The sequence below is a fragment of the Anopheles marshallii genome, chromosome 3, assembly GCF_943734725.1.
Source record: "Anopheles marshallii chromosome 3, idAnoMarsDA_429_01, whole genome shotgun sequence".
Lineage (NCBI taxonomy): Eukaryota > Metazoa > Arthropoda > Insecta > Diptera > Culicidae > Anopheles > Anopheles marshallii.
Window position 1 is genome coordinate 40,430,292 of NC_071327.1, and position 27,631 is coordinate 40,457,922.

The window sequence follows — 27,631 nt, forward strand, 5'->3', positions numbered from 1 at the left end:
GAAATGTGATGTGTTACACACCCAGAGCCCCACATTATTGAGGACACCCACTGAAGCCTAATATCCCAGATGAATCGCTATCCTATCCTTCACCATCCCACCTGAAAGGAGGAGGGTCGCCCACGATTTAATAGAGCAATAAAAGAAAAATTAATATAAACCATCTATTCGAACAGGACGGATTGATCGTTTGATCATCCAGCGGGCATGGTCGTGGTCGTACACGCAATCACAAGCTATACAGCTTCCGCCGGATTGCAGAAACCAACCAGTATGTAGTCGTAGAGAAAGGCCAGCTGCTGATGCTGCTGGGCTGATTTTACTGCATCCACCTCCGCGTTTTGTCTCGCGTGTCGGACGCATTCTAAAAAACCTACGCAATCCCCGGTTTAGATGCGTTGCTGATCTTCCCACGCCAAGCACAAACACATACACATACACAACCACACTTTTTGCGATGGAAAAAGGCTGGCGCCCTCGCCTGACTCGCGCAAGAGCAATCTCTCAACCCACACACTACTACTTCGCATGGAATAACTAGCCACAAGAAAAGAAAAGACCGAAGAGAAAGGCCAATCTCTCGTCGGGTGTCCTTCTTTATACTTTATTAATCTCTTCCTCTTTTTTATTGGCACTCGAGCGCCTGCAAAATGCAGGTTTTAGCTATCACCGTATAAGGACGAAATAGATTGGCCAGCCAAATGTAGTGTGTGCGGTCGATAATACACGATGTCAGAGTAAGACCGAACCAGTTCAAATGAAACTGTGAAAATAAGACATGAGCATAGCCACACAACGGAGAAAATGCAAACCAACACTAAAATTATTCGTAATAAATTATAGGAAATATAAAAGAAAAAGGTTATCCATGAATGGCATATTATGTGCATTAAAAATTACATTAAAGGACAATATTAATGAGTGCTGCATGGAAATTATCGACGGTTTACAAAAAAGGAGCATGTAGAAATTTAACACAAGAATCGTTGCAGTGGAGTTTACTGGCAAATCAGATGGAACTGGCGGTAAAATTCCCACCAAAACTACAACTTCCAGATAACTACAAAAAACGCAAACCCCCCACCCCCCCGTTGTCTTATTCAGCAACGGCCGGTTGATGCTCATCACTGTTGATTCAATGACCTCGAGGAAATGGTTAATTATAGGGCTCATGGTGCACATCCCTGCGGTAACGCTAATAAGCATGGCCCCATCATCATTGCAAACCAAATTACAAAATATGGAGTACGCTTTTTTTTGTAAAAACCAAAAATGCATTGTACCGTAAACTCGCAGTAGCTGCAAAACAACACAAGCGAGACGACGTACAATTTCCGAAAATACGCTCATTCTTGTGATGAAACAGACGAAACGACCAACCAGTAACGACGAAGATGATGGATAAGATGAAATGTCCTTTCACACCAATTGAACCGACCGATCGATCATAGTACGCGCGATCGTATCGTTCGATACATGAGACGATCTGGAAGCTGTTGCATTCATGCAACTGTTTATGCCGTACGATCATGTTTACGTTCAGCGTTCAATTTTCGAGAGTTCATATACAATAACAGGCATGCTATGTACTTCATGCAAAAAAAAAACAAGGGTGATTGCCGGCCTCTGCGTTGGCATTCCAGTTTTGTCGTTTTTCTCGTTTTTTTTCGTGAATCAACAATCGTCGAACCGGTTAGTGCAATGTTTTCCGTTACATTTAAAAACTTTGCACACATGGCATTTTTCGTTCATGATGCTCTCTGTTTACGGGGGGCTTATAGCATACGCGCTGGTGCATTGTGTATTATTTTTTTCCATGCATTTTGCAGCGAACTTGAAACAAAATAAGACCGCGCAATATGCTATCATACTGATATGTGTACAAAAAAAGCGACCGAAAATCAATCCGATTTCTCTTGCGCTGGATGTTTCAAGTTTTTGGAAGTTGTTTCATTCTTGTCCAGTCAAATTTGGCGGGAACGTACAGTTCTGCGGGCAATAAAGTGCAAAGAGTACAAGTTTCTTTCGCTGCTCACAAAACACAGGAGTGAAACTCATGCTACGAAGGATTGTATTATTGTTATGTAAACAAAATACATACAAATGAGGCAGTATTTTCAGAAAAGCGTATCACCACGGTGTGGTTAGTTTTGGTGTGTATCTTATTTTTAAATCTTATCATACATGTCATATGGTGTTATCAACATATAAAACCAAAATAAAACCACACCACATTGGCTGAGAGACACATATTTTATTCTTCTTCTTTAGTTTCTGGTAGAAATTGGATTCATTTTTACACACAAGAAACATCATAGATCATGCCGGGGGCATAGGTGATAAACGAGATGCATTAATAAATATTCTAATAAATTATTGCATCATTCACATACAAACGCTTCAATATGAGTGATTTCGTGTGTAATAATAATCATTTGCGGGAAGTTTTACTTTATAGTGAGTCATCTCATGTTTATCAAAACTGGTAAATGTGTACAGTAATGCTTTCTGAAATGAATAAAGATATCAGGAGTGGCCACTTAAAATCTGTCACTTTTAACCAGTCGATTTCGACTACTTTGTCTTCGAGATAAAAGGCCAAAAGCATTTAAAGGCGACGAGATCGGTGTTAAATACTATTGGGACAGATCATACCGTAAGTTAGAAAGCTCAAGCTTTCATTCTGTATCTGTCAAATAATCCAGGTAGCGGGCCGCATCATTCTGTACAGATTCGTAAAAGACATAGCATTTTGACATTTGTCGTGCAGCTGAACGAATGACAATCATTTTCATTAGGAAAACAATCTAATTATTTTTTCCTAGGCCTAACTTAGCTTACCATTTGTATGGCGAGCTGTAAATGGCATAAGCCTGGAAACGTCAAAACGCATACAAAAAAAAACTGGCTAAGATTCTGACCATTAAGATTGATTAGTTGGTAAAATCGAACGAAACCAGCACTGAAGAATGCTATCGAAACCAATTAATTAATTAATAACACGAATCGAACACGGATACTGACGAGAAAGAGGAGTAAAAGTCATTAAATAAAACTGTTAATTATTGTAAAAATTATAACAAAAACAGCACTACGGGCTACGCAAAACTCAGATACGTATCTAATACTAATCTCTTTAAAAACATTATATTTTTCACAAGGGTAACACTGGAATAAATAATACCAGTCCAATAAATCTCTGATTGCTCTACTGTTAGAACAAGTATCTAGTCCGCCTGACCATATGTATTATCATCAATGCTCGCCATATAGTAATAGCTAGGCACCACAATAAATAGTAGGATTGGTTTTATCGATACGAACGCGCTTTGAAAGTATTACCTTCCCTTGTACAATTTATACCGAGGGAGGCCAAAGTTCTTAGGATTTTACGAAAGACTAATGTACTACCAGCGATTGGTGGAAGCACACGGTTGTAAATAAACTGTGTCATAAACTTCAGCTTTGTTATATCCTACAGTTAATTTCAACCAAATACGTACGTCCTTCGAAACAGGACAATTGATGGCAAACATGGGAGTCGCATGTACGCGCTTTGCCTGTTTTCAAACAAACATGCCTACACACGCACATAAACCTGCGTCGCTAACTGTTTCCTTTTGGGGTCGCGTCTTCATGAGGTGAATATTTTGTTTACGTTACTGGTCTCGGTCCCAACTACCCATTCTACCCCAACGAAATCTTGCCAGCGGCGTCCCATGTCAATGTATGAGGCAAAACAAGACACGTGGGACGCTGATGCTTGTATGTAGTGACAATTTTTTTGTATAAAAAATACACTACATGCGACTAAAGAAAAAGAAACTTATGGTAGAAAAAATGGAAATCATATCATTACATATTTATGTGCGCCAGGCACATATAAATTTTCAATCATATCGTCGGTACGTGATTTTGAGAGGTCAATTTAAATTTTTATTATGTTTCCGCGAACTGCCGTCATGTTTCTCTGTCCGTTTGCTGTTTTCTGATAAAAAAAATGATTACTTATGTAATATACAGGTATTAACATTTTCGCATTTTTTTATTTCGAATTACAAATATGTATCGAAAGTAATGCAAGCAGTAGTTAAAGATAACTGTATGAAATTAAACGGTTGTCCACATTTGCACATGTTCGTAACTGAAATTGTCAACCTTTTTGTGGTTTTAAAAAGTTCATTTCTAAGTTAGAAAACAGCTACAAAATAAAAAATGGACCTTCCTACCCATTATAAGCATAGTCCCGGAAAAATTGGACGAATTGTTGATAAAACCGGAACCTGCCAAAACTCAATTCCGGTAGCGATGAGATATAACGATAAGGCACGTTTTTCATTACCATTATCCTCTGAGAACCATCCTCTTCTTTAGTTCATTTTGGGCTATTTGAGAAACAGCGGAATAGGTCCAAACTGCCAAACACACCAACGAATTACTCTCTCCGGTTAACTGTACTCGTGGGAACATTTTCTACCGAAATAACGAGATATGGTTTTACCATGGTAATACAAACGCGTGGAAGTAGAGCACAATTTTGAGAAGCAAGCAAGCACACCTTTGCCACGAAATAATTGTTCGATTGAGGATTCAAAGTGCAAAGTTTAAAAGCCATTTAAATAGCTCCCTGAGGAGAAACATTGCATTAGGACATCATGAATTAAAACCAGAATCAATCGTCTTCTTGTTCAGCGTTTCTTTGACACACTGCTCATAATTAACATACAGAACTGCCAGATAAATTGAGCGTAATCTCGAAGAGACATTAATTTATATAAGGCAGTAACAGAGTCGCAGAACGTCTAGTCCATTATTTGCTAGTACAGCAAAAATCCATTAACAAGGTTCAACTAACAATCTCCCGGTACTAAGGAATTCAATAATTTTATTAAAAACAATTAAATGTGTAAAAGAAAGTCTAACGATACTGTCTTTGTGTTACATACCACGAAATTGAAATTAAGTTGAGGCCACAGTTCTTACCTAAAAAGATAAAAAATAAAAGTTAATAATCTTTGAAAATTACCATTCATGCAAATAAATCTTGACAAAATGCAGAATAAAATGTTGTTATCCTCTCGTTGTCGATGAAGTCATTTCAATGAAACATGATATCACTACCTCATTCATGAGTTTAAAGTACTTTACACTACCTTTCTTTTATACGAAGAAAACAATGCTCATCGACCTGATTTCATAAACTATTACACACGAAACACATAGAAGACGCACGGGACAACTTGGGAGTATCCTGTGTTACAGATTTCAATTCATTTAAGCAACAGTTGGAAATTTTTACACTTTCGTAACCGTCATCGACTTCCTTTCGCAGGTGGGTAAATAATGTTCTGCAAAAGTAAGAGCGCAACATCGCTCCATTTATCTATCGTTGCTACGCAAAATGTTATGAAAAGATAGCAAAGCAGAACGGACACGGGGCAAGCGGCATGGATCGATTATGTTGCTATGGAAGCTGCGTGTATGTATACCGTGTTTTATTTGTGTTCGTAACATAGAGAGGGAACGAGAAAGAAATGTTGTAACAACGACGGGTAATGACGATGATCCAGAGAGACTGGCTGACTAGGTGTAGTATTCCTGGTTTCACTACATTGTAAGCCCTAGACATTGTGGCGTGGGCGCCTGGTACTTTTCCAGCTGAACCATTACCAACACCTTACCGAGTTTTATTCATGTTTCACTCGTTCTTGTTGGTGCCATGTTTAATCAACAACTAGTTATTGGCTTGGCATGTAATATTTGTAAGTGAAAGGTATGGAAAAATATGGATCCAGCATATACTAAAAAAAAAATCATCTTAACATATCTATTCTTTTGCATGAAGCGTAGCAGAGGCAGAATTTAATAAATTCTGTATTTCCAGTTGTACAACCAAAATAAATATTATGTTGGGATATGGATTTGTAACTGATAGGGAGAAACACATCGACCTGCTGGTTGTGCTCATTCATACAGGATGGAGTTACCAGGAGCCAGAGTTACGATACCCAGCTAAAGGCCTGCGCGCTCATGTTACTGCCATTTGTGTACCACAACTGTACCATGTATTTCATTTTGCACTGATTTTTCGCATGTGATCAAGTTGTCAGAGGCCCAGCCGGACATAAATATAGCTCACACTATCACATTTTGCTGCCCATAATTCATTGACTGATATCGCACACCTTCGCAGTTTTTGCAACAACTTACAGCATCAGCTACGCCCGTACAGGGTAGAAACATGAGGGACTTTCCGTTACTTTCATCTGTACCTTTTTAAATGCTCTGCCTTTGCCTTATGTTTCAGAACGTACCCAGTTTCTTCGCTAAAAGCCACGCACACCATCACAGTATTCGTTGCCGCTGGTTCTGGTTTGCAAACAATCCTGCCTCCACGGCAAGGACTCTCGGCACCCAGGCTTCGTGTTTGTAGTAATGCGAGAGTCCGACGCTTTCACACTCCTACATTTTTAACCCGCATACTAGCAACGGGGTTCTGTTGCACAGTGTCGTTCTATGTGCAACAATGTTGTACAGGGCCACATCGATGTACGGAGAGATTACGACCCAACCCAGGGCCATCTTTACTATACCAATGGGCATGCTCGCGCATCAAACCATCAACCATTGAATGGTTCTCCACACACACTTTCAGTTCCCGCCAACACAAGGGCATGGGCGCGCGAAGACCACGATAGGCTCTCCATCACACGTGTATAACACATTGACTGAAGGGATATTGCACGGTCCGAGTGCCGACAGGAACGACGAGAAACAGATTGGAAAACATTGTATGCGGGCGTCGAACTCTCGCAAAAGGTTGGACAAGAGTGTGGGTGTACTATAAGAAGGGACGACACTGGCAAAGGTGAAGTAATGAAGGCATGAAAAGTTAGATGTGTATATGTGTGTATGTGTTTTGCCTGGTGGATTTTAGCCCATTGCAGGGTTCATGTTGAGCTACCAGCTGGACGGTCTGCTACTCTGTTACTGCCTTACAGACACTGTAACTCTGATGTGATTCGGCGATGTAATTGTAAATGAACGGAGCCATATCTTGTAACGGAAAAAAACTATGGACATACTGGAGCCTCTCTTCTGCTTTTTACTACTCTGCATACCCATATAGAAATACAGCTGTGGAACACAACTTTGATGTAACAAGGATGTTTTTTTATGCGCCAAATTTTTCTAAGAACATTCAGTTAACAACATTCTTACAAGGGTGGATCAGGAGCGCATATCCTTTGGAAGGAACAACTGCAAACAGCAAGGATGCGGTCACGGTGTGCATTAAGTTGGGTTTTATCAAACTTTACAATAAAGTAATCGTAATGTTCCCTTGCACTGTCTAAAGATCCTTAGATTGCTTTGTCAAGGCAATTCTCTTTCGCTCCTCGAAAAGTACAACCTAAATTGAGATAAAGCATCCTTGCTCCTCTTACAACTGCCATGTAAACCGCAATGTTTTTTGGTAGGGCGAATGTAACTCGGTCGGTTAGAACGAATTCGATCGATAAAACAGCAAGCTGCCTTTTAACAGAACTTGGTTGCTCATAGCAACATAACCAACCCGGCGGCTCCATCTCAAAATACTATGTCAACTCACCGGTTGCTCTGACAGCACCGCATCTTTTATTTCGATTCCTTTGCTGTGCTCCTTTGCTCTTCTAACCAAATCTTGTCTAATCGCGCAAGAATGGAAAGATTACCGTCAATGTGAAAGTCAATCATATTTAAAACGAAGCTAATTGTCTTATTATTTTATTTTTTTTTTTAATTAGCACTAAGGATTAAAGATGCTTGTTTTCTTTATTAACAGTAAAAGATGAGTTTTATTTACGATTATCGTTTAGTAAAGAAAATACCAGAAGAAGAAACACAGAAATGCTGACAACAAAACAGTTATGAAACATTTTAAAATTTTAAAGAGAAAATGCATAGGAATTTTAAATAAAATTCACCTAGCAGAGTATCTGTAAAGATGGTAGTTTTAACTGATAAAAACGTTCTATCTGCGGATGAAGTCAGGTACATGGAAAATGGTGATTGTGGGGGCATGCGCATTAGGCACACTTTTTTCTTGCAGTTCTTTTCTGCAAACCCCCGGGGCTGCATAATACGGACGGGCTAGAGTTTTTGCGATTATTGTAACCTCTGCACAAGCGGCGATACGAAAGCAAATGGTGTTAATCAGAAACATAATATTGCAGCTTATTATAACCGTAATGATCGTTCAAATCACAATAGTTAAAAAATGTTATCTCTAAACAATTGGTTTATAAATCCGAAATGCAATGCCGTAGTCACAATCAACTTGAGAAACATTAAACGGTACTTTCTCACTTAATTAATAAACACGAACTATATTGTTTCGAAACTTAAATTCTGATTCTTATTCGATATATACCGCCCACAGATTTTTTTGTTTGTTCAGCCAACGACGCTCTATTGCTTGTTGCATCATTTTGCATTTCAACTCTCCAAGCCATACGCTCTTTTTCTCTTGCCGTTCGTCTCAACAAAGATGAGAGTAGAGCAGCTGACATTTTACTATGAATACCGTAATAGCGTATGCCTCGAGATAAACACTCAAATTGCGTAGCATTATTTGTGTGCAGATTATTCAGTTCATGGAATACTTCTTTGTTTAGTGCTGCTCTTTCTGCATTGCAGTTTCATAGCATGCAAATGACTATGCAACTTTATGACATTTAAAGGAGTCTAGTTTCAAATTTTTATTAAGTGAAATGAAACAACTGCTTCTAGGAAGTCAGAATAGGCCAATCAAGAAAAAGTTAAAATATACATTACGGTTATATATATTTAATAAAGAATAAAAAAAAGGATAAATTTAACGTATCACAAATTAATCATGATTCGTAGGATGCTATTTCAGTAACAAGGAAAAATACTGGATACAATTTATTTGAGTTTTCGGCATCTACACACAGCACTTTCATACAAGCGTGTAACAAATTATCGATCGGTTTTACTCGCTACTGGGATGGATGAACGCATCTTGCAAAGGATTAATTTAGCAAATGCTGCAGAGATGCACTGGCAGCTACTGCTGCTGCTACTACTGCTCTCAACATAAGTTATGTACAAACCCCCATACTCGGCTATACAGTGCCTGGCATCGTGGTATATTACGTCAATTGTAATACTACGAACCATAAACTACTACTAATACTACTACTACTATTGGCGTCGCCACCATCACTAACGCATTCGCGAGGACACTGAACCACCGTTTTATATAGGAAGAAAAATAGAGCACATAATCTCCTTTGCTGTCTGTACATAGGTTGCGCTCCTTCCGAAGCATCCCACAGCATCCGCACAGTGCAGGAAACTGCATTATGCACCAAGAAAAGTGACAAAATGAGAAAGAAGATACATGCACAGTGGGACCTGAACTAACGTTGATAAAATGATTCTCTCAAACGACCCACACTACCGTATTGTGCTTCTGTGCAAGTGATCCTTTTTTTTTGCACTTCCGAAATGTATGCAAGGTTATCATTCTGTATCACTCTCAAGCTAGTTATTCTTCGCAGCTGAACATGGTGCATGCTTGCGGGATGGATGTTAAAAGACTTAATGCAATGCAAAAAGAAGCAAAGCAAAATTTCAATACAACAACTAGTACTAATATAGAAGAGATAAATTAAACAATTATACCAAACAAAATATATTAAATGGGGCGGCCCGGTGGCATGATGGTAGCGGCGCCGGTCTTCACACGAACGGACCGGACCAAAATCCCATCCGGGCCAATCCCCCGTAGCAAGGACTGACTATCCGGCTACGTGGTAAAATAAGTCGATACGGCCAGGCCGTTCTAACGAAAAAAAAAAAAAAAAAAAATATATTAAATAATAACTATTCGAGAAATAAGCTGTTGTGAAAGTCTTGGATGGATGTTTGTTCATCAAACAGGAATAACAGACGTAGAACTGCTTTATGTTGAACCACGTTCAAGCTATTAAATAAAAAGAAGTCTCCACAGAGCACCGTCCAATAGCATGTGAAGCGCGTGATCTATTCGACCTCGTTCCTGCTTGCACAGAAGCTTTACACACGCGTGCAATTTACAGTGCAATGCTACGTGATACGCGTAGCAGAAATGCCAGAAACTGTACCAATTGGTGGCAGCTACGCGCGAGTGTCGGGTTTCGGCAAACCCTACAAACCTCTTTTGCATATCAAGTCTGCTATTCTGCTAATACTGCGACAGTCTCGCTGATGGCCTCCGCAACCTATTGAAGGCATCGTCCTCGAACGGCGCGTCGTTGTCTCGATGTAAACCGGCTGACCAGTTTGCATATTAGTTCGTACGCACTTGTACGACTTCGCGCTAGCGAAATGCACTGGGTGCAACAAAATCGCCCCGATGCAGCAATAACGCACAGGACCTACTTCCGTCCACCCTTCTCATCTCCATATGGTCGCGCGCAGTACTCCTCAATGTCGATCCACGGTCTAATGCTCGAGGAACGCCGACGGAAGCAACTTCGCCTTACTTACGGAGGTAACACACATTAATTTATTTATTTATGCAGCTCTACCTTCAGCACCGAAGGGTATGCGGAGCTCTCTTTGCGTCCGCCCACTTTAGATGCACTTGAAGTGTGACACTTCGCCGTCCCGAATTGTAAAAGCCAGCTCATTCAACTTAACAAACCGAACCAACAAACCACACCAACAAACCGACCCAACGGTTCCGCACAATCCAATCATTGGACCCTAGGGTTTGCTTTCGACGCCGTGTCTTACGCCTCTTCATGCTAGCTCTCTTTACCTTTCTTTCAGTTGCAGACGGAACAACAACACAATGATCGATTTTCTGCGGTAAACGTTTAGAAACGGACGTGCAACATTGTTGCTGAGCTGAGTAGGATTCTTCATAGCATTGTGCCCCAGTTGCCAAACATATTTACAGTATAGCTTGTAACTTGAGGCAACCTTTCCTATGTGCAGGATGAGAGTATAACGTCACTCCAGTTGTGTGTCTAACACTTTCCTTCCTCCACGCGTAGTGAAGAAAGCTATTCGCATCATTAGTAGGAAATTGATTATGGGTAGGAATTGAAATAATTAATGGTTCGCTGATTGAATTCCGTTGATGTGATTAATATGCATATACAAATACAGCTATGCATACAGATGATCTTTAAACGATAATATGCACACGATTTCGATTCATAGCACATCGATTACAACAAAAAAAGCAAATAACGATCAGCTGGTGGAGCGTTTGCTCAAAGAACCACCATAATTTATTCACACACTATTTACCATTTTTATGGCCAATATATTAAATTCATTTAAGCAATACGGCCTGCCCGTTCTTGTTGAATAAAAAAATATATATTCCATTCATCCCAGCCTATTCTTTATGTTAGAGCTTCATTCTTTTGTTCATATCACATCTCGAGTAGTTGTTTATAATGCCCTTTAGATGTTGGTTTATATTACTTTAATTATTAATTTGTCGCCCAGAGTGAATACAAAGACTTGTTTAGACGACGTTGAGCACAGAGTAATACAATGAACTATTTGTTAGTCCTACCAATTATTTTGTACATTTACTTTTGGTATCTTCTAAAACATTGCCAATGTCCTATAATTACTGTATTCCATTGATTCGCACTGTACTGAATTTGCCGTAACTACATTTTTATGAAATCCTGCATGAACATGTCGTCTTTCCTGATTCAACATAAATGTCATGAATACACATATGAAATGCAAACAATCAGTTCATGCGTAATCAGTATTATAAAATGAGAATAAGAAGAAGAAGAAGAAAGTTGCAATCGAGTAGACCCAGTCAGTAGATTGCACTCTAAATAAACCAACGTCGAATACTAGGTTGAACGGCGACCTTGTTAAAACTATTCAATTGCGCAGTTTGCGCATAACATGTCGGTCACAGAGATGTTGCCTCGACCTCCTCCTACCAACCGGAGACTGGGTCTTTGCCAGCTGGCAAATATTTATCAGCAAAACATGTATCAACCTATTTCTTTTCAATTACAATAAATCATTGCGGCATACTTAACAAAGTACTTCATGAAACATTTACTATTCGTAAACATTAGGTCTTCTTATGTCGTATACTATTTCATGACGTAAAAATAACACACATATAGTTTCCAAAACTGGAACATGTAATTGAATATTACCGTAGCAAACAATATTCGTGTATTTCTCTACACAATATCGTAGACCTACGCTTACTTCTACTTTGTTTACTAATTTGCGTTTTTACGTTTGTGGTCATTTCACGAACGTTCCCTTTTCGGTCGATCATGACCCATTTCAAACAATTATTTTCTTTGCTCTTTCTAATGTTAGCATTTTGGGAGTAAAAAAAACGGCAAAACAAAGATGGTTGAGATACTATTTACACTCTCGTTCATACATCACCCTCTTTAAAAACCGCGCACAGGCCACCAAAAATAGATGCATGAAAGCAGCAGAATGCCTCTTACTTTCAACCATTGTCAAAAAAAGGCCCACACACATTTGCTTCAAAATAAATATAACATGTCTGGAAGGTTTGCAAACCACTTGCGAGGCAAAAAAAATTGACAAATTTCTTATTTCTTTACGTTTTTTTTTTATTTTGCACTGTGAAATGCAATGATGAAACGAGCAATAATGTTTGCGTGGGATTTTCCATGCCAAGAAATTCGCCACCATCGATGTCACATGATTTATAGGATTCGGTTGTTCCTTAACAATACCCCAACATCCAATCGTCCAGAACCTTGAAGGATCAGCAAATAATAAAAAAAAGCTATCCCACTACTGGTACCAGCGTAAGTAACTATTCGAAGAAGACTTAAAGCAAAAAGACCGGTGACCAAGAGGACCCCAAACGCCAAAACAAGCTTACGAAAAGTGGAAAGCCTTCAACTACGTCTACAGTGATCACTAAACCAGTCTGGACCGCATTTACTCGGGTTGAATGAAAGCGCATCGAACGGCAACGGTCAGGAAAGGCAGGCAGGAAATTTGTCTTCGAAGCATGGTGGTTTGCGTCTCAGTTGGTAAAGATATACCATCAATTCGGCTAGCCTTATGAGATCTGAATATTACGTACAGGATCAACACTGGTAACGTTAGCAGTCGGACTACCTCGCGACAGATGTAAAGAGCATGAAATACATAAGCGCAATCGATGCAGCAAACGCACTTTACCTTGAGACTCGAGACCTTCTCATTCGGCTCTCGTTTGTATACATTTTTTCTTCTGAAAACGGGACTACTGCTACCTGGCCTTTCACTGGTAAGCTGGCTGTAGTATCAATATGGTGGCCAAATCACCCTTGTGTATATTGCGATGCTTTCCTTTAAACTTGTTCACCTTGTACCGGAAGGCGGGGAGCGTTTAATGGAAACTGCAATGCATGCAAAAAAAAAACCTATTCTATCTACATTTGTATAGGTTATGCGCCGGGCACAAGATACTCTGCATATTAAAGCAGAGATGAGTAGCCTCCGGTCATTTTACCATGCCGACGATACGACTGGAACTATTAAAAACCCATTTGAAAGATTGATTAAATAGAGGCTTACGGCGCCTCTGACTAGAATGTGTAGAATTGGGTGGTCTTTACAATTGGTAATACATTTATTAATATCTGTTGCTGATTTATGCTAGATGGAAGTATTCGCTTTATCGGTGTGCACTGGTGGCGTCGATGATCATTAAAGCAATATTCACTTCGAACACCTTGTAGCAACATATCATAATTAAGAAGGATTGTTCGCTCTTTTCTGTAAAAATGAAATATTATATTTTTGTTTTATTTAAGCTATTAACTCTTCATACTAGATACTGGAGTTGGTTAGCTTCAACTCAACCAAACCATCGCTTCCATGATATCAATTAATTGACGAGGTTTGAGCTAGCCCAAAGCCCCATACGAACCATTTCGTTTTTATTGCACATGCTCTTCAATAACTCTTTTTAACGATACACAATTTTACGAGGAGTAAGTTCGCTATCGGTACTATTTCAATGTATTGTGTGCATCGTACTGGTGGTAATTCTGAAAAATAAACAATCGACTGTACGCGATGTGCTTATCGTGCCGTGACATGTGCCATGTTCGAAAGAAGAACGAAGAAACTAATTTATTGTCAGAAAACCCTAGTTCCATACGCAACCACCACTGTAAAGCACAGTCGTATCTGCTGAATGGTTTGTGTTACTGCTATACGAACACTATTCTTTAGTGAGTTTTAATTATGTTAAGATCCGTATTCAAATAATGTCAGCATATCACCGCCTTATGCTCCTTGACAAAACGTATCGCTGCTTAACGAAATGCATTACTAGGTGATCAATACATCTATAAAAGCTGCAGAATTGCTATTACCAAGCATTATGATGAGTTCGTTTCGATAACATCTCTTTCCAACTCGCTTGCCCGTTTTTTTATGATCATGTGATCATACTCTTCTGCTATCGTGAAACGCCAAATGTACTTTATTATTGTCGAACAAGGTGCACGTAGGTGATGATACCTATAACACGACTAGTATTGTGTTCATGGGGTTTGAACTTAAATACAAACGCTATTATATTACAATCGTTTTACAACATGCATTATTATTACATCGTTTACTACGATTATCCGATGCTACCCAGCCGACTGTTCACGGCTAATGGCATAACATTAAAATCTTCAGCTATATCGAGGTAGAGTTGCATGTAACAACAATTCATTCGGTTCGTAGTTATTGTTTAAAACTAGGTTACAGTAATTCGTTTTTAATGATGTCGAATCTCTCCTTACCCTTTTCTTCTAATTGTGTGTTCATTGTCGATTTTTGGTATTGGATAGGGATTTCTGATGCGAAAGGCTACACAGCTTTAAAACGGCGTGCGGGATATATTTATAGAGCATAATAGCGAATAACAGTAAAACAGGGCGCACCAGCCATGTACGGGGAATGCCTATCGTGCTTGTGAAAGTGTACGCATTTTTTATCTGTGTAACCCGTTGCACTACTCAGCACCCGATTCCCGGTTCTCGTAATAGTATACGGATCGAAAGTTAATGCATTTCCTGCACTGCTTAGTGCACATCATTAGCGTCATCGCCGGTGTGTCGAAGATACACGAGGTACATCGAGCTAGCGGGGCGTGGTACCGGGTTGTAACATTTAAAAAATAGAAATGATAACAACGATAATAAATCTATTTGACACAGCGTACGGCGCAAGACCTGATTTAACTGGTGGTTGGGAACGTTATGATTGATAGCACAAATGATCACCATTTTTGTGTAAAGTCATGTAGTATGGCTATCGTACATGTTCGTGGTGGAAAATGCATAATGCATTTGATGCTCCTAAGACATACACCCAACGCGCCTGTTGCAGCAAACCTTACCTTGCTTTGTAGAGAGGAACACAGCTTTGCAAAAATGATTCTATTATATTTTCCACATTGCATCTTCCTGATAAACAGGGAATACCTTTTTCAACATAAACCAAATAAGAAATCTATCCCCTACCACACCTTCACCCAAGGCACAACTACTAACATAAGATACAAGCTGCTGTGAAATTAACTTCCAACAGATAAACTGATTAACTTCCTCTTTCCATTCCAAAGTCACTGGGACGCTATTCTTCGATTCACCAGCTTGTGTGTGCAACTTCCTTTCTTCTTCCAATTTGTGCAATACGCTAACAGACGGTGACTGATCGACTACATTATTCATGATTTTATTTCCTCCCGGCCAACGGCGTACGACCAAAACGGAAGTTCATCTTCCTAATCAAGTCTTTCGGAGAGAAAACCCGCGGTTGGACCACCGTCCGCACAACGCAACATCTGCGATCGTACACCAGCCGTTGTTGATTTGAAGCACGTAAGAGAAACACTCCGTTGCATGGTTGCTTTATCTGAACAGTACCATTTATATACAGTATGACCTCAAACTAGTTAATAGCATATTTGAGATAAATTAAATACGATTTTAAATTAAAGTTCAGTTGAAGACTGCATTGTAAATCAATCAACGCAAAGATCGTTTTCCCAATGCCGAAACCAGAAACATGGGCTTGTGGTTTTGATCTGGTACTAAACAATTCGTACGATCAAACGCACAAACATGCGATGCCCGCAAACCTCGCACAGCACCAACCGTACCGCAGATAACGGTGTTTATGAATGAAACCACTTTTTCCCTTCATAAACTATCTCGCGTCGCGTGTAGAGTTATTTTTTTTCTTCTCCCACTTTTCGTCCAATGAATGACCGGACGGATTCGTTGGCTTAATATGAATGAACAAACCCTACCCACGAGTGACGCGCGATAGTACAAACGGAACGGTCGGAATCGGATGGATGGATGGATGGATGAATGAAAGGAAAAAGACCTGCCGCAACACACAGTAACAACAACAACAACAACGACGACGTCGCAACACAACAAAGAGCATTCGAAACATTCACATACATGCACTGTTGTGTTTAGTCGGGTCGGGCCTACACAGTGCGCTCGCTACATTCCCAGCCATCTTCTCGTTCTGCACCCGCTGCCCGTACCGAACACTTCCATTTAATCCAGCTCGTTTGCAGTGGATTCCAACGGTGGTGTATGTCATCGGTAGTGGCTCTCTAATTTCAACCAGTCACTACACATTTGTGCGATCAATCGCTAGGGTACGCCACAGATGCATTCATCCCGCAATAGAGCCGTGAGTCATGACTTAAAATTAGCTTTTCGTACTGGTGGGTAAATACGGCATATTTGTGCATACTCTTTTGAGCTCTTTCTTTTTGAATGAGCAACAAAACGCAGCAAAAATGTTAGAATCCGTTTCAAAGAGTTACTATTGCGTTATATCAGCAGATTCTATGACTTTGATTTACATGCAACTATATAACACTTATATGCCTTAATGAAATAGTGAATGTTATGTCAGAGACCCATCGGGGGTGCATTGGTTATGCGATCCTCATAATATGAAACTATTCGATGCAGTATGTAAAACACGTATAGACGATCTAAGACTTGAAAACCGGAGAGAACTACCGTATCGGTGTTGTATTGCATGCGCTTTAAACAACAGCCACAGGCTCCTAAACAAAAACGGTACTTCGTTTGATTGAACCAAACCCCGGGCATTGTTGTCGTAGGTCAGTGTCACTGGTGAAGTGCATCGGCTGTGTGTTGTGCGAGTGTGTTTTTTTCTCTCCTCACAGTGAGCGGTTGCAATGGCGGGGTTGTCCGTTGCAGCTGGTTTATGATTAGCGTGTTTATACATTCGCCGAGACCTCTGGCAAAAGGCCACCAAATGACGCCTTCCCATTGACGGACAACACCGCCCACACGGTGGCGTGGTGGCGTGTGGTGTGCAGTATTATGCAGTCGTTATTTATGGAATGTAGACGACTTTGTTTTGATGGCTGCAAATCAGTGCCAGCGTCTGGGTTACATGGAGGTTTAGCTGGGCTTAGACTACTGCTGACTGTATAATGTGTAGAATTTCATCGATGATTCAAAGATTGATCGTACGTGAGAGCTTTACGGGGGTTAAGCTGTTTTCTTTTTTGTTGAGAAGGATGTTGAATTCATGAGGGAGTCATTCGAAACATGAGTCGAAGGCCAAAAGATTAAAGAATATCTGAAGATTTTAAATCGAAGAAATAAAATCATTAATGGGTACTCCCATTGCGGTGAAATGGTGGTTTAATGATAGGCGCGTGAGTCTTGACATTATAGCACGAAATCATTAAATTCTACTTCCTGCAGGAACTTCAGTACTCTTGGTAATAGGAACTACTCAGGGAAAAGTAACTTTGAAGATAGCAACGAATGCAATTGTTTGGATATTGATAAAATTTATGATTGAAGATATTCGGAAAAATTGCCTGTATTAAGATTTCCAATATCTGTCTGACCAAAGCAATGCTTTTTTCTAATGTTCCCCATAGCATCCAGAACAAAAGTAGCTTTTTTTTTTGGACCACTTCAGCTCGGCTTTCTCCTTGCCGGGTACGCAGTAGAAACACACGTTCAAATATCATCGTGGTGCACACGTACTAGCAACAAAGTGTACTACTACTGCAACTGGCGTCTTGTAACGATCGTAAAATATGATAATTCTGCCACCACCGGCGTCTAGAGAACATTACTGAACCGCACCAATGTCTTCATGTGGAGACGCGGAGCGGGGAACAAACTAAATTAATTTCGCAACATTGTTGCCACCCTTTATCATGCCGATGCCGTCGACAGTTTATGTTGATGATTGTGTACGTATCTGCTTGTCCGGGTGGTGGGATGCATTGGTGAGAAACGGCAATGTTTATGCATTTACTTTACCGCCCGCCAGCCGGCTTTGACATGCCTTCTTGGTGTGTGCGGTACTGCCCACAAATTACCGGAAGGACCTGGTGGGTGGTAACCAGCGGATTCGTTAACCACCACCTTTTTCTACCGTGTCAAATATACCCATTCTTTCTCACTCCTTCTCGCGCACGCCTGTTTTCAATGCACCCGACAAGTGAGAACACTTACCTACACCCCGTAGTACCTCACATACAATAGCCAGATGATATTGTGATCATCAACACACCCTGCAGGGCAAACTAAATACAACCATTAGCACACAAACGCAAACACCAAAACCGATGAAAAAGCCAAAGGCGAGACTATAAATTATCCGTCAACATTTTGGCCTATTTCTCCCGGCTACTCACTATCAAGATGCCATTTTTATAAAAGAAGTAAGGGAACGATCGAGACTTCCACAGAATCGGGATCCAACTCAGTTCCGGTGCGGAAATAATTAATTTACTAGAGTACAAAAAAATTGTAATTACCATATGTTGGCAACAACGTCGCACCTTTGGTTTCTTCTATTGCTTCCTTCAATTTATCGTACTAATCTTATGCACACAATTCGGGCAGAAGAAAGCAAACAATAAAACAAAAATCGTGCAAAACATAAAAAAATATATTGTAAACTACATACAGGAAACCCGCTACAATAAGTGTAAAAAAAATATGTAAAAATATGTAAACAATGTTTGATCGTACTATGACCTACATTCGTATGAAAGGGCACGTATGCCATGGATGTCGAGCTCGAGTGCATTACTGAATTGTTGTTTGAATTCGTTAACTAACACAACCTACTCGCAGCCGTTTGTTTATTTTTCTCTTTTTTCTGCGAATGTAAATATGAAGCATACGGCTGTTCATAAGTTTGAATGAAATATTATAAAAATAATATGTATCACTTTGCGTTTGTTCTCTACATTCACTGCTTTCTTTACGTTTGCAATTAATTCCTTCATAAACGTGTTTACTTTACCGCTACATCGTTAGTTATAAATTAAAAAAAAAACTTTGTGGTAAAGCGCCATGGATTTTTAAAATAACTGTAGAAATATCAATAAACCCATTCAACATGATGCTGAACCACTTAAAACCTTGTTGCGCCGTATTATGCGCTACATTGTTGCATTCTCACTTCAACTGTGTTTGCCGACCCTGGATGCAGCTCATATCTTCTGTGTGTACATAACGTAAATTACTATTCTTTTGTCATTCACCGCGATGTGTTACAGAAACTGCGACCGGCACTTTAAACAACCAATGTTAAATAACATTTGGTGTAATATTTCCAATTTATGTAAATACATTTATAATACTAGCAACAAAGCCGGTTTTGCTTGCAGTGCACCTAACCTTGATAGTGACATTTGCTGTCACTACAATTCACACACCTATACCCTGTAAGCGCAAAGTGCTTCAATCCGCTTGTTGCATTATGCTTTTGCCTCTTTTTCGTTGCCGTCCTCATCTTTCAAGTCCAGCCATTACATTTCCAACAGTTCAATGATTCGATCTTATGGACAATGTATTAGAATATGTTCGGCATCAACAATCACAAGGCTCGATAACCTGTGTACACATCATTGAAAATCTGCTTCCCTGCATCCGCCGCTTTATCCTCCGATTGTACACCCCCGCCGTGCATTGCATCTCTATTTATACACGTTCAAACGCAACACCGATCGCAACAGTGCCGATCATAACCGTCATCATTTTCCACGAGCTATGAAATCCAGACAGTGCATACCGAACGTACAACAACGCTACGTGTCCATGCAGCTGCATGCTGTCGTTCCATAAGTTATCGTATCGTGATGTGGAATAATTGTGGTGACGTTGGTAAGCGGAGTTACGCCCACCGCTCCCCCACCCCCACCATAGACTGTGAACAGTGCGGCAAGGGCACAGTGAAGGGTGCTGATAGAGGGTCAGGCCGCAAAAAGACCCACCACCACCCATCATCTGTGCCGTTTCATTCGGCTTCCACTTCGACACTCTTTCTCCTTCGTCATGTGGCCCATCTTAGCTAAATGGAGGAAGCGCGGGAGAGGACGCACAGGCAAAGGGTGTTAGTTTGTAACAATGTTGCAAATTAAATTGCGCTCAATTTGCTCACACCCTCATCTCACTCGTGAGATGATATACAACTCACGATGGCTATGATTGGCGAATGGAGCGAAGTGGAAATGATGCACTTCACCAACTGGTTTCTTACACTCGAGGGGGCAGCAGAGGGTTTTAAAGCGGTGGCGCCATTATTGCCGACACACAGGCACAGCCTACGACTACTGCCCAGGGAACAAAACTATTTGCACCGGTCATAACCGGCCGTGGCAGCAAACTGCGCTTTTGCATGAGCGTAGTGTGATGCCAGTTGCCTGTTGACTTGTTGACTTGACTTGTTGTACAGACATTTTTTTATGGATTTAAAAATAGTTTTATCATGTTGCAAATTATTATTATATTTTAACATCATGCTGATTGCATACAAACAAATGACAGATTACCGAATCTATGCAGTTGTTCGTTTTTTTTTACATTTGCCATTTACATTATCAGTGCTATTTTGACATTCCAAACATTTTCTTTGCTTCGGTTTTGCTTTTTGGTGACATAGAATTTATCATTTTATTAGTTACCCGTCTATAAAGCTCATGCAGGTAGATGCTAATTTAGGGGGAATCTTTATTGCGCATCCATTGCACTATGACAACTGTTACGCGGTGCATGAATGGCATCAACATGTGCAAACGATTAACACGCGAAAGCGATTCATAAAACAACTCTATAACTCTCCCGTCATTATCATTGTTACGTCGATGAATTATATTGGATGCAATATTTTGAATGCTTTTTCACACATTGTACCGTTCAACGATCGTCCATTCAATTAGATAATTTTTTCATCATTTTACAGGCTGCAAATATTCGCACTGTGTAGTTTGCAAACATAATTTTCGATATCTGTATGAACCAAAAGATTTGGTAGTCAAACTTAATCATTGCACCAAAACAAATACTTTAAAACAAATTATTAACAGAAATTGATAGATTATGTCATTGACACTATGTCGACATTCAGTTATATTGGATAGATTTGGGATACTAAAGACTTGAGAAGAATTACTATGTCTGAAGAATTGAAAATGTGTCGGTCTTAGTGTCAAGAAGCGTTCCTTTAACATAAATGCATTTAATCCTCAAGTCGATGGAGACGCCTGGCCATTGTTAAATAGCATATTGACTTATATCATTTGATTGAGTTACAACGGAACTATTTTAGACGCATACATACACCTACCTTGCTTAACTTTTCGCCCTCGTGGTGTGGCAGCATTTGTCGCAGGCTCTGAAATCCCGCATTGATGCTCTGCATCCGACGTCGTTCGTTGCTGTTCGCGATTTCGCGACGCATACGCTTTTCGTCCTTATCCATCGGTAGATTGTTGCCGTTGCTGCTACTGGACGACGAACTGTTGACACCGTTGTTATTATTGTTGCTGATGCTGTTATTGTTGTTGTTTCCTGCACTACCGTTTTCTTCACTTTTCAAGCGCACATATCTGTGGGGAAAAAGAAACAAAAAAAAACATTATGAGTAACTGGAAGCTGACTGAAAGTTTTGCTATTATAGTAAATTAGGAAAAATGGCCTCTGAAACATGGACGTTGTGAAAAAAAATGGCTAATCCCTCTTGGCGGGATTGGGAGGAAGGAATCCCTGTATGTGCTGATTTTTAGTCCTGTATGTGTAGAAAGAAGTTCGGCTATTTCGAGTTTCATATTTCGGGAATGCTCAATGATTCAAACTCGTGTCACATTAGACTGCTCCTACACAGTAAGCGATCGTCGCAGAGAGTCGATTAAGAGTTGATTAGGAGTCGATTAGGAGTCGATTAGAAGTCGACTGAAAATCGATTCGAATTTGATTCTGAATTGATTGGGAGTTCATTGAGAGTTCATTAGGGGTCGATTGGGAGTCAATTTGGAGTCGAATGGGAATGGATTGGGATGTTTAAAATATATAGATGAAAATAAACTAAGATTGCATTTGTCATGCAGCAAATTAACATGCCGGACGCAAGCTGATATTCAAACTAATGTTGAAAAATCACAGACTTGCAAATTTTAACAGTTCGGATACCAGCAACACTAAACTAACCACACTAAATCAACAATCTGGCATGGGCTAAGAAAGGAGAAATTAGAAGAAATACAATAACAACACGCTGTCGCTGAATTCTGCCGCAACCAGTCTAATTCGTTGACTACCTGTCTGTCATGTTAACAAACCCGATGCCACAACTTATGAGGTAAATGAGAGTGTAAGCCGGTCGAGATCGACATGCGTAAAATACCGGCAGCTCTTCCACTGGGGGGGTGCTTGTCCCTCACCATGCTTCCCTCACGTTTGCACAATAAAACGGTTATTTTTACTTCATCTTCACAGTGCTGCTCCCGGCCACTGTGTGTTGGTGTGAAATCACTAACCGGTCTATGTAACTAGTCAAAAATAGACCCCCTTCTAAACGATTATGTGGTCGGGTTAGCCGCCAAGATTAGAGTAAGATGGGTACAACGGGACCGTATATCATTTCACCTTTATCATTGAGGTTTACAACACATCATCCTCCCTCGGTGGTGGCGCTTTTCCCGTGACCTGTGTGTGTTTTGTGTTGCGTACGTGTTTTGCGGCACGCTTCACGACACGAAAATATACATACTCACACGCTCCTTCTTCTCGCCTGGCTCAGCGAATGTAGGGCTTTCTATGCGGTGTAGCATTGCGACGGCTCGCTGTAACACGTTTGTGCAGTGTTAGGCCATGTGAGTAAATGAACGAACGACCTTTACCACCAGACGACGGCGGGATTCAAAACGTCGTCATTTTTGACAGGTGTAGCTGACCTAGTTATGACAATCTATTTTTTCACGACGAAAAAAAAGGGAAAAGTCCTCAGCAGTGACATTGTTGCTCTTCCGCCACGAGAAGTTGTTTGTGTGTAAAACACACATTATTTTCATTCTTCGTCTCTATTAAACATTTTTTAACTTTCTCGATGATCGCTACACCTATCAACAATTATGACACCTTAACATTTTAATATTTATTCAATAATTGATTCAGTTAGTCGTTTTTTTTAATCTAGAAAAATTAAATCTACATATTTATTCAACGCATTTGCTACTAATTTCGATTACCCTTGCTCAGAGACGATACTCTGTACGTAGCAATAAAAATAGAACAAAGCTGTGATAATGTTTGGTAATATTCTTTGCTTTCAACTCATATCGTATGACAGCTGCCACAGTGAGAGCATTGGTGCAGTTTATCGTAAAAGGGTTCCCTTACATCAACACATATTTCATTTCCAGGATCATTCCAACAATGCGCACGTAGAGGACCACCTTCGCACAAACATTGAGGGTTATTTACGTGTCAGAGTGTCTCGCAAGCCGAAGAGACCGGGAAGTAAGCGCGGACAAGTGTACCATCGTTCCCTTCGAAACATAACACAAACCGATTATCCGAATGCCTTCTTGTCGATTTTTACCTCTTACCAAGTTTTACGACCGCATAGTTTTATGCTTTATGGAAATCAGTCTTACTATTTACAACCACGGTCGGGAAAAGCAGCCACACAAACGGGGAAACAATCGTAAACAATATGCCTCGGACAAGCGTACGAATGAGGCCCCATTGCTGGCAACCGAACGATTCACCGCATTTTGCTCGGGGGTGTAGTAGTTTTTGCATAAAACGAAATCGAAACGCATAAACTTTTCATACTTTTATGGTCCTTCCGAATGGGTTCCTCTTTGCCAATGATTTGTAGATGAACGGCTGAAAATATGGCAAACTGATAGATACTTGAGAGATAAACAACACTTTTCTACTATGACAGTGAAAAATAAAAACATAAATGTTAAATATGTTTAATGAATTGTTTTATATTAAAATGTTTCTCAACAATGTAACTTGTACAAATCCGTTCCAATCAACAAATCGCACTTATTATTGTGAAAGTAAACACTCTCTTAGTGATACAACCAACAACCCCACCATCGATTGCTCGTTATGTTTAGCATCGTTATGTGATAACATAAGTGACGTGTAGCTGTAAAAAAAAACGTTTTCTCCTATCGCTATGTTAATTTGTGACACATGAATTTGCCTTTTGCGCCCGAAGGCACAACAGCCAAACCTTCAAAACAAGAGCAGTTAAACTAGCGATTCATCATATGTGCATTTCCTCCGGAAACCCGAATCGTGCTGTTGTAATTATCCCTTAATGTTACTTATATTAGAGAAGTTTTTGAAAACTAAAGCTAAACTGTTTGAAATAAAAAATAAAAACTAAACCACACGTCTTATAAATCTTTATTCTCTGGTGTGAAAAAAAAACAATACCGTTAACAATCTCAATCACTTTTCATTTAAATTTAGTAATACTAAACCTTGCAGTGAAAATACGACAGAATCTACCCCCAGAATCAGGAAGTAACAGTCCGAAAAATGTAACAAGGGCAATTGAAACTCTATCTAGAGCGAGCACTGTCCAAATAATACTACAAAAAAAAAAGTTATGCACACTCAAAACGTGGGCATCCAATTTTCGTGTGTAAGTGTGTGCTGTTTTGCGGTGTGTGTCGCCTTAACTGAACCCATTTGATGAAACGCAAAAACCATGTGAATCGTGCGCTCCGTGTGTCTCAAGGTTAGCCTACATTATTGCGAACTTTGGCGATAACGTCGCGGATACAACCAGGCACCCAGCAAACACACACAGGGGTGGTGGTCAAATCGCGAAACCAGCGGTGCGAGACGGTTTGGGGGGAACATCAAAAATTTGAAACCACCACACACACACATACACACTAAAAGTCGACCGCTCGTTGCTTTTCTCTCCCTCCCGCTGGCCATGGTTCATACAAGAGGACAACAAAAAAACAACGCCTTGATGTCGGAATGGTGTGCCGGCGGCACGAAAGCGGAACACGACTGACGGAAGGAATTTCGCGAATTATTCCATCTGATTCGGGTATCCAAATGGCCACCTCTTTCGCGCAGCACAAAACTAGCACTAGCAAGAATTTATGTTTGAGCGCCACCAAACGCATGATACACACATTTCGTAAGGTGCTGTGTGTGGACGTGTGTGGTGTGGCTCTGCTGCTACTGCTTCCTCGATCCGATGCACGATCGACGCGCAGATGATCGTCGCATAAAACCCGCCACACAGCATGTGCGTATAGCAAGGCAAAGCACCAAGACATAGGGTTGGAGGATCGGCGGACGAGAAGGGAGAAGGAGGGGGATCCGGTTCTGACAGGCTCACGGTACTATGTGTCTACAGCATTATACGCGTGTGTGCGTGCCATTTAAAGTGTTCTCGTCTGTACATTCTTCTCTTTCCTTCCTCGCACTTCATTTGCTAAGGGTGGATTTAAATGGCCGTCTCACACATCAAGGGTATGCGCGTCTTTGCGAAAGAAATAAATGCGTTTGACCCCCCCTAGCCGGCTAGCCAACTCGTTGATGGATGTGGTGGGGGCGAAACGTTTCTAGCTCCACACACGAACGCTTTATACGAGGTTGTTCACTACCCGGTTCCGAAGGTTTTCCTGCACGATGAGAATGATTTTCGCTCTCTCGCACTAACTCTGTTGTTGGTCGTGTCTGGTTTCGTTCTCCCGCCCCGGCCGTGCTACAACTTCAATCAAACGCACAATCTCATCCCCGGCATTAACGAAATCGGGGGGGGACGAAACGGAAACACCGACGGGGCGGACGACAGACAGCTGTGTTATGCGCAAAAATCGGCTGATTTGACCGTGCGCGCCAACGTTCACCCCCGGCAGAAAGGTTCAAGGTGAGAGAGACCAGCAGCGAGAAGTTTGACGCGAAACGAGCGCGTAGCCGCGCTCCACGTGAGAGTGGAGATGCGCATGGAGCATGGCGATGGGAGGGGAAAGAGATATTGCGCGCCAACAAGTAACGTATCGTTCCCGTCCTCAGTCCATGTGCACCCGGCAATCCTCATGCCTTGTTTTATTCCGTGTGGTCAGCATGGATGGTATGTCTTACCACACTGTTCCTTTTTTCCCCGTCCTACACTTTCCTTCACAGGGTTCTGGGAAGGGTAGCTCTAAAAGCGTGGTTAGTTCCAGCGCAGAAAATTAAAAAAAAAAAGCTATGCTGATGATGTATGCGTATGATTTGCTTACCATGCTCTCGTCATGTATCAGGACTTTATTAAATTAGGTGCGTCTTTCTTGATTGAGATTTGCCGATCGAAACAGTTCGTCGAATTCATGGCCATTTTTCAGCTGAACTCCAAAATTCAGCGGAAATCTTCCGCGTGTGAGTGAGTGTTTCTGCAGCTGCCATCGCAAATGAGTCACATGTTGTACAGGTTTTTGATTTTGAGTCATCGGTTGGTTCCATGTGGTTTTGCTTTAGCAAAAATGAAACGAATGCTTCATTCACATGGAATATGAATCGATTGAGACTGACTTACAGTTTGTTTAAATTGATTAAATTAATAAATAATCCATTCATTAAAAACAGTTTCTATGATACACTTAACTCTTTTTTTTTGACTAATTGGTCCACTCGAGATTCTGAACAGAGTCTTTAAATATTTGTCAATATGAATGATATGCACCTGTATTAGGACAAAAAACCACGTTGTTGAATAAATATCAAAGCATCTTTTACATTTATGCACAATTAGTAATTCCAATAATGGAAGTGTTTGTATCATATGTCCAGATGTCCAGATGTCAGGTCTAAATAACAGTGGAGTTGGATCAATAACAAGGACCAGTAGCAAATTCTATCAAGATCACGATCGACTCTATGGTTAAAACTGAGATCAATCATACCCCGGTGAATTGGTGAATTGATACCAGGTTGAAGCATGCTCAAGAATTTAATTAGTTCTTATCTATATTTTTGACCTTCTATTATGTTTCTAGCTTTCAATGTTTTCTTGAAAAATGTTCATGAATATAACAAACCAAATTCTATTTCACAATAAACCAGAAATACATTTCTGTTGAGGCAAACATCTACTTACGATATCATTCAAGAAACATCTCAAATTCCAACCTTAACAATTGCAACATGTCATAAAATACCCCAACTTACGCACAATGTTGACCAAAACCACAAGGACTCCTTCCAGTTTTACTCTCCTTTCTGGTTTATCTGGTTCGTTGCAAAACAAGTTGACCCCGAATAGC

General features: G+C 40.4%; 1 protein-coding gene across 1 annotated transcript in view; it reads right to left on the reverse strand.

Annotated features, from left to right (window-relative positions):
• LOC128711790 (transcription factor SPT20 homolog) overlaps nt 1-27,631 on the reverse strand; it is a 72,554-nt gene that overhangs the window by 24,944 nt on the left and 19,979 nt on the right. Inside the window, exon 2 of the mRNA XM_053806676.1 lies at nt 21,685-21,946. Coding sequence (XP_053662651.1) covers nt 21,685-21,946 — 262 coding nt within the window. The remainder of the gene's footprint in view (nt 1-21,684; nt 21,947-27,631) is intronic.